The sequence below is a fragment of the Panthera tigris genome, chromosome C1 (assembly GCF_018350195.1).
Source record: "Panthera tigris isolate Pti1 chromosome C1, P.tigris_Pti1_mat1.1, whole genome shotgun sequence".
Classification (NCBI taxonomy): domain Eukaryota; kingdom Metazoa; phylum Chordata; class Mammalia; order Carnivora; family Felidae; genus Panthera; species Panthera tigris.
This window is the reverse complement of record NC_056667.1, coordinates 105782479-105790819: the sequence shown is the minus strand read 5'-3', so window position 1 is coordinate 105790819 and position 8341 is coordinate 105782479. Positions and strand designations below refer to the sequence as shown.

At 51.2% G+C, this 8341-nt stretch overlaps 1 protein-coding gene across 1 annotated transcript; it reads left to right on the top strand.

The window, feature by feature from the left end:
* The first annotated feature begins 1033 nt into the window (after nucleotides 1–1033).
* Nucleotides 1034–7714, top strand: TCHH (trichohyalin). Its single transcript, XM_042996673.1, has 3 exons — nucleotides 1034–1171; nucleotides 1909–4065; nucleotides 4129–7714. Exons 1-3 carry the CDS (start codon nucleotides 1034–1036, stop codon nucleotides 6667–6669), a joined length of 4836 nt encoding a protein of 1611 aa, XP_042852607.1. The 3' UTR covers nucleotides 6670–7714.
* Nucleotides 7715–8341: the final 627 nt, after the last annotated feature.

Below are 8341 nucleotides of genomic sequence, written 5' to 3'. Positions count from 1 at the left end.
TCTACTCAATATGGGCCATCTTCATGTAGTTATGACATCTGAAGTATTGGAGTTGAGAAATAATTAAAGAAGCTAGCCAATAACTGAGTATTTGCAACATATCTGAGTTAATACAAATAACATGTACTCTGTTTTCTGCATTGTTATACCTGAATATTATAATGCCACTTTTGCCTAGGAAGAAGTGGTGCTTAATCTTAGAAATAGTGACTTATGAATTATCCTTATAGATCTCATATGTACTACATATGTTGGAAAATAATCCACATTCCCTTTTTATTTTTCTGGTTACCACCTAATGTTTTGCTGCCACAATTAGATCTACATGGCTTATATCCACCTTAAGATACTCTCAAATCTTCCTTCACCTTTTGGCTTTCATTTATTCTCTTTATTCGACTTTAGAGGAAGATACTTATGAATAGCAACATATCAAATTTAAAATTCTACACTCAGATCACTATTTGATCTGAAATGTGCTAGGGAGCAGGAAGAGACAGAAGAAAAGGATATGGATAATCCAGATTGACTAGACGATCAAAAGCTGACTACAGAATAGTCTGAAGATAATTCCCTAGCTTCAAATTTCTCAGGATCTGTCTTCCCCTTTCTAAGTACAATACTGAAAAATAAAATGCTTTGAAAGCCCAGGTTGAAAATAACTACTGTTAGGACACCTGGGTGGTTCAGTCAGTTAAGCATCTGACTCTTGATTCTGGCTCTGGTCATAATCTCAGGTTGGTGAGATCGAGTCCCATGTAGGGCTCTGTGCTGACAGTGTGGAACCTGTTTGGGGTTCTCTCTCTCCCTCTCTCTGTGCCCCTCCCTCACTTACAGTTCTCTCTCTCTCTCTCTCTCTCTCTCAAAATCAAAAGAAAGAAATAAAATAAAAGAAAATAAATTACTGTTGTAAATTTAGGGCTCTGACTGAAACAGCATGGATGAAACCTCCCCAAGATGGGAAATAGAGTTTTAATTCTGAATCCTACTTTATTCTTCTAGATTTACTTGAACTTGAAGGAAGGGGAAAAAAATGTCTCCACTTCTGAAAAGCATCTTGGATATCACTGAAATTTTCAATCAATATGCCTTACATGATTGTGATGGGGCAGCACTAAGCAAGAAAGACCTGAAGAACCTCCTTGAAAGGGAATTTGGAGATGTCCTTCGGGTAAGAAATAACAAGAAAAGGAAATCTATTGATTTAGAGTTATAAAATTTCTTCTCAGGAGAGATCATAGCAAAGAATGGTGACTTTGTATCCATTTTATACCATCACAGCTCTACACTACAGTCTTCATCTCTGAGTCTGAAGGCACTTAACAGGCATTGTAGTCTGAGTACTTAAAGAAGTTGCTAACAAGTATTTATTTCATGTACTTGATGGCAACGTCAATGTGAATGAACATTGGAAATTATCACCAAAGATGTCAGATCAAACTAAACTTGAAAGGAATTTAAATTTACTTCCAAAGTTTAATAATTAAAATCAGTGTCTTCTCTAGTAAAATGGTGTTAACATAAACGTTTTCTTCTGTTTACAAACATGGGATAAAAATCTATCAAGGGTACTATTTCAGACATAAATGGCTGCTGTAAAACTTCAAAATTTTTCGTTGTTATTTCTCTCTTGAGGATGAGTTCATATTCACCCAGCTAAAAAGAACTTGAGTTCTTTTGATCAGCATTAAATTACAAGTTACAAAAATTTCCAACAAATGTATGCTTTAAAATGAAGTGTTCACATTTTACGTAGAGACAAGACTTGAAACACACTGGATGTTTTTCTAATTGCTTTCAATGTCTTCTGAGTGTCAGCATATCACAAAATATTCATTGTGTGTATGACTTAAAGTTTACTATTTGTAAATAGTACATTGTAAAATTTTTGTTTTCATTTTTTCATAGAGGCCACATGACCCTGAGACAGTAGATCTGATCCTGGAACTTCTGGATCGCGACTGTAACGGGCTCGTCGATTTCAATGAATTCCTCCTGTTCGTTTTCAAGGTGGCTCAAGCTTGTTATTACGCTCTCAGCCAGGTTTCCGGGCTGGATGAGAAGGGGGTCAGGTGTGAGGGAAAGGAGAACCCGTTACAAGATCCCAGGCAAGAAGACCAGAGATTTGAGCCCCGGGACAGACAACTGGAAGAACACAGGCAGAAAAGGCAGGAACTGGAGAGGGAGCTCGCAGAGGAAGACAAGCAGCGGCTGCAGAGGCGAGAACCGGAAGAGCGCCTGGAGGAGGAAGAGCAGCTGAAGAGGCGCAAGGGTCGGGAGCCTGAGGAATTTCCTGACCGAAAGCAAAGGCAAGAGAGGCGGGAGCAGCGCGAGCTCCGGGAAGAAGAGGAGCAGTTGCAAAGGCAGAAGCGGGAGCAGGAGGAGCCGCGGTTGCAGCAGGAGCTGAGGCGCGAGAAGCAGGACAGACGCGAGCAGACAGAAAGGCGCGAGCAGCAGCTGAGGCGCGGGGAGCCGCGCTTAGAGCAGGAGCTGAGGCGCGAGCAAGAGAGGCGCGAGCAGCAGGAGAGACGCGAGCAGGAACTGAGGCGCGAGCAGGAACTGAGGCGCGAGCAGAGGCTGAGGCGCGAGGAGCAGGAGAGACGCGAGCAGATAGAGAGGCGCGAGCAGCAGCTTAGGCGTGGGGAGCCGCCCTTAGAGCAGGAGCTAACGCGCGAGCAAGAGAGGCGCGAGCAGCAGGAGAGACGCGAGCAGGAGCTGAGGCGCGAGGAGTTGCTCTTTGAACAGGAGCTGAGGCGCGAACAGAAGAGGCGCGAGCAGGAGCTGAGACGCGAGCAGAGGCTGAGGCGTGAGGAGCCGCGCTTAGAGCAGGAGCTGAGGCGCGAGCAGGAGAGACGCGAGCAAGAGCTGAGGCGCGAGGAGTTGCTCTTTGAACAGGAGCTGAGGCGCGAGCAGGAGAGGCGCGAGCAGGAGCTGAGACGCGAGCAGAGGCTGAGCCGCGAGGAGCCGCGCTTGGAGCAGGAACTCAGGCGCGAGCAGGAGCTCAGGCGCGAGGAGCCGCGCCTGGAGCAGGAGCTCAGGCGCGAGCAGGAGGAGAGGCGTGAGCAGGAGGAAAGACGAGAGCAGGAGGAAAGACGCGAGCAGGAGGAAAGGCGAGAGCAGGAGCTCAGGCGCGAGCAGGAGCTGAGGCGCGAGGAGCCCCGCGTGGAGCAGGAGCTGAGGCGCGAGCAGCGGCTGAGGCGAGAGGAGACGCGCTTGGAGCAGGAGCTCAGGCGCGAGCAGGAGCTGAGGCGAGAGCAGGAGCTCAGGCGCGAGGAGCCGCGCTTGGAGCAGGAGCTGAGGCGCGAGCAGCGGCTGAGGCGGGAGGAGACGCGCTTGGAGCAGGAGCTCAGGCGCGAGCAAGAGCTCAGGCGCGAGCAAGAGCTCAGGCGCGAGCAGGAGAGGCGCGAGCAGGAGGAGAGGCTCGAGCAGGAGCTGAGGCGCGAGGAGCCGCGCTTGGAGCAGGAGCTGAGGCACGAGCAGCGGCTGAGGCGAGAGGAGACGCGCTTGGAGCAGGACCTCAGGCGCGAGCGAGAGCTCAGGCGCGAGCAGGAGGAGAGGCGCGAGCAGGAGCTGAGGCGCGAGCAGAAGGAGAGGCTCGAGGAGCCGCGCTTGGAGCAGGAGCTGAGGCGCGAGCAGCGGCTGAGGCGAGAGGAGACGCGCTTGGACCAGGACCTCAGGCGCGAGCAGGAGGAGAGGCGCGAGCAGGAGCTGAGGCGCGAGCAGGAGGAGAGGCGCGAGCAGGAGCTGAGGCGCGAGGAGCCGCGCTTGGAGCAGGAGTTGAGGCGCGAGCAGCAGGACAGACGCGAGCAGGAGCTGAGGCGGGAGCAGGAGGAGAGGCTCCAGCAGGAGCTGAGGCACGAGCAGCAGCCTGCTGAGGAGGAGGTGGAGGCCCGTGAGCGGGACAAGAGCCGCACCTCAAGGTGGCAGTGGCAGCTAGAAAGCGAGGCCGACGCCCGTCAGAGCAAGGTCTACTCCAGGCCCCGCAGGCAGGAGCAGCAGAGGCAACGCCAGGAACGCGAAAAGAGGCAGCGCCTGGAGCTCGAGCGGCAACTGCGGGAGGAGGACGCCGAGTGGCCAAGCCGGTCCGGGTCCCTCCGGGAGGAGCGCGAGCAGCGGCTGCGCCGAGAGGAGCAGGCACGCCTGCAGGAGGAGGAAGAGCAGCGCCGAGACTTCAAATGGCAGTGGCAGGCGGAGGAAGAGAGCGAGAGGCGCCGCCAGAGGTTCTCCGCCCGGCCCCAGTTGCGGGAGCAGCAGGAGAGGCAGCTGAGGGCGGAGGAACTGCAGGATGGGGAACTGCTGCGTGAGGAGGAAGAGCAGCGTCGCCAACGACTCGAGAGGGAGCGGGAGCAGCAGATCCTCGAGGAAGAGAAGCAGCTCCGGTTGGAGCAGAGCCTCCAAGAGGATCAGGAGAGGAAGCTACGCCGGGAGGAGCAGTGCCGTGACCAAAAATGGAGGTGGCAACCAGAAGAGGAAAGCCAGAGACGCCGCCACACAGTCTACGCCAAGCCAACTCAACGAGAGCCGCTGAGGGAGGAAGAGCAGCTGCAGCGAGAGGAACTCAAGACAAGGAGGCGCCAGGAGCTGGAGAGACAATATCAGGAGGAAGAGCCGCTGAGGGAGGAAGAGCAGCTGCTAAGAGATCGGAGGCGCCAGCAGCGCGGCAGGCAGTATCTGGAAGAGGAAGAGCTGCAGCGCCTGGACAGAAAGAGGCAATTCCAGGATGAGGATCAGAGCCGCGATCTGAAATGGCAGTGGCAACCAGAAAAAGAAAATGAAGTTCGTAATCACAGGGTTTACTCCAAACGCAAAGTGAACGAAGAAAGGATCCGGCAACTCGAAGATTCCCAGGTTCGAGACAGACCATTCCGGCAGAATCGGTGGCTCCTGCAGGATGAACGGGATGAGAGAGCGCGAGAGAAAGAGAGGACCCGGCAACAGCGCGACATGCAATTCCCAGCTGAGGAACTGCTGGAGCGAGAAGAGCAAAAGGAAGCCAAAAGGCGAGACAGGAAGTTCGGCGAGGAGGAACAGCAGCAGCGCCGCCGGGAACGTGAGCAACAGCTTCGCCAGGAGCGCGACAGAAAGTTCCGTGAGGAGGAACAGCTCCTTCAGGAAAGGGAAGAACAGCTGCGCCGCCAGGAGCGCGACAGAAAGTTTCGCGAGGATGAGTTGCTGCGCCGCCAGGAGCGCGACAGAAAGTTCCGCGAGGAGGAAGAGCTGCGCCGCCAGGAGCGCGACAGAAAGTTCCGCGAGGAGGAAGAGCTGCGCCGCCAGGAGCGCGACAGAAAGTTCCGTGAGGAAGAACAGCTCCTGCAGGAAAGGGAAGAACAGCTGCGCCGTCAGGAGCGCGACAGAAAGTTCCGCGAGGAGGAATTGATGCGCCGCCAGGAGCGCGACAGAAAGTTCCGTGAGGAAGAACAGCTCCTGCAGGAAAGGGAAGAACAGCTGCGCCGCCAGGAGCGCGACAGAAAGTTCCGCGAGGAAGAAGAGCTGCGCCGCCAGGAGCGCGACAGAAAGTTCCGCGAGGAGGAATTGATGCGCCGCCAGGAGCGCGACAGAAACTTCCGTGAGGAGGAACAGCTCCTGCAGGAAAGGGAACAGCTGCGTCGCCAGGAGCGCGACAGAAAGTTCCGCGAGGAGGAAGAGCTGCGCCGCCAGGAGCGCGACAGAAAGTTCCGTGAGGAAGAACAGCTCCTGCAGGAAAGGGAAGAACAGCTGCGCCGCCAAGAGCGCGACAGAAAGTTCCGCGAGGAGGAATTGCTGCGTCGTCAGGAGCGCGACAGAAAGTTCCGTGAAGAGGAACCGTTCCCGCAGGAAAGGGAACAGCTGCGTCGCCAGGAGCGCGACCGAAAGTTCCGCGAGGAGGAAGAGCTGCGCCGCCAGGAGCGCGACAGAAAGTTCCGTGAGGAAGAACAGCTCCTGCAGGAAAGGGAAGAACAGCTACGCCGCCAGGAGCGCGACAGAAAGTTCCGTGAGGAAGAACAGCTCCTGCAGGAAAGGGAAGAACAGCTGCGCCGCCAAGAGCGCGACAGAAAGTTCCGCGAGGAGGAAGAGCTGCGCCGCCAGGAGCGCGACAGAAAGTTCCGTGAGGAAGAACAGCTCCTGCAGGAAAGGGAAGAACAGCTGCGCCTCCAGGAGCACGACAGAAAGTTCCTCGAGGAGGAAGAGTTGCGCCGCCAGGAGCGCGACAGAAAGTTCCGGCAGGGGGAACAGAGGCTGCGCCGCCGCCGAGGACTAGATGGTACCCTCTCTCAGGAGGAGCAACTGAAGGGTGCTGAACAAGAGCAAGAGCAGAGCGTCCAGCAGGAGAGAGAAGAAAAGCGACACCGACAGGAGCAGGACAGGCAGTTCCTCGAGGAAGAAGAGCAACTGCCACGCGAAGAGCAGGAAGAGCTGAGGCGCCGGCAGGAGCGAGGCCAGCAGTACCTCGTGGAGGAGCAGTTTGCCAGGGAGAAGAGGCGCCGTCAGGAACAAGAACTGCGGCAAGAAGAGCAAAGACGCCGCCAGCGGGAGGAGGAACGAAGGCACCGCGGGCAAGTCTGGGAAGACGGAGACAGGGGCCGTTGGCAGACTCTGGAGCCAGGCAAGAGTCAGTTTGCCAGTGTCCCGGTGCGCTCCAGCCCTCTCTATGAATATATCCAAGAGCAGAGATCTCAGTACCGCCCTTAAGAGATGCTGCCAATATCCTGACACCTGCCAAAGCTTCCAGCAAAGGAAAAAGAAACACTGGATACCAAATGACTCAAATGTTTCTGGTTGTGGGAGAACTCTCTGATGTTCCAAAATCTTTTTTTTCCAAAATCTTAAACTACACTCATTTCATGTACCTTGTACTCTTGCCTTTTATTCTTCCTCAAGTAGTTCTTTACTGCAGGGTGTCTTTGCTCTTTGGTGCAGATGTGGTGTGCAATTTTTAAAAATCTAAATCATTTAATTTGTTTAAGGAGTTTTGTTTCGGGAACGTTTATTGCTTTCGAAAGTAACAAGAATAACACAATGATTTAAGATTCAAAAGAATTGGGTCTGTTTTTTTCAATGGTTGATTCATCTTATGGAGAGTTTAGATATTTTTTATGTTCCAGTTGGCATTTTTTTTCTTGAGCCTAAATTACACTAATATTTACCTCCAAATAGACTCTCATTTTTTTGGCATAATTAACACAGATTCTGCAAGGGGGCTGAATTTTTACAAGCCTTGAATACCGAAGGGCAGGGGAGGAGGGAGTGACTTCTACAGAAAAATTCCCTGTGAAATCAGCCCCTAACTGGAAGAAATCTGAAGATTTAGCTTCAAAACGTAGAATTTGATTTTTTTCATACTTGATAAGCACTTAAAATCTCCTGAGCCAAAAGCAAGGTATTTCCCAAAAAACTCCAGAGCTCAAAATTTAAAACTGTCTACTGTAGTCTGTAGTGTTCAGTTCTTTTCCCCCCAATCTTTGATGAATTTGAGAATATTCCTACCTTTGTTCATTTTAACTGAGAGAGAACCTGCTCAAGATCCTATAAACATCTACTTCACTCTAGAGTCAAAAGGAGATCAAAGCATTTTTGGGGAAGGAAAGGGAAAAATTTGTGAACAGAAGGGCAAGTTCCCAGAAGCCCTTAGATGAGACCCATCAGCTCGCAATCCTTTAAGACCTATTGATACTACCTTGGAGACATTCTTGTTGAAATGATTGGACTGTGTAAAAAATAAATGTTTGGCAAACAATTATTTTCGTCTGTTTTGATTATGCATCAAATCATGACATCTATTGGTCTGTAACTGATATAAGTTCCCACTAAGAAGTATTTGGCTACTATTATCCATGTCTAAATAGGAAAAGGGGAGGAGAAAAACTATTTTCCCCAACCATTTTTTCCTATTAGGTTGAACCCTACGTTATTTCCATCCCCAAGCTATACAATTCTCTTTCCAAAGGCTTTTATTCTTGACCCCACAGCTTTCTGTGTCCTTTCTTGCAGTGGCTCACTGGTCATGACATTATTATTTGTATAATGTCATGGACTAGTGTTTGTTAATATTTCCTTCTAAGGCTACAGCAGCTTCTTGGTCTCTGATGTCTGATAAGCCAATAGTAACAAATGGCCTGAAAGTCTAGCTCAGTATTATAGAAATTATAGATGACCTGTTGATTTAAGCAACATAATCCATGAGGTGACTTAGTCAGAAGATGCTTATACCAATCAGGCCAAAGTATCAAGTTGTTATCTAATAATCCAAATACCTCTGTATCACCTGCTGAAGTCTATATTTAGTATCCATACCTTAGTAACTAGGAATAAGTCCAAGAAGGCCCTGATCCAGGACAGAACCATTTCTAATTGTGAGGGTCAT

What these genes read in the sequence shown, in the direction of transcription:
- TCHH (XM_042996673.1), top strand. Translation starts at nt 1,034, where the DNA reads ATGTCTCCACTTCTGAAAAGCATCTTGGATATCACTGAAATTTTCAAT. An exon ending in AATTTGGAGATGTCCTTCGG is followed by an intron (nt 1,172 to 1,908) that starts GTAAGAAATAAC and finishes ATTTTTTCATAG; the next exon opens with AGGCCACATGACCCTGAGAC. An exon ending in GGCAACTGCGGGAGGAGGAC is followed by an intron (nt 4,066 to 4,128) that starts GCCGAGTGGCCA and finishes CTGCGCCGAGAG; the next exon opens with GAGCAGGCACGCCTGCAGGA.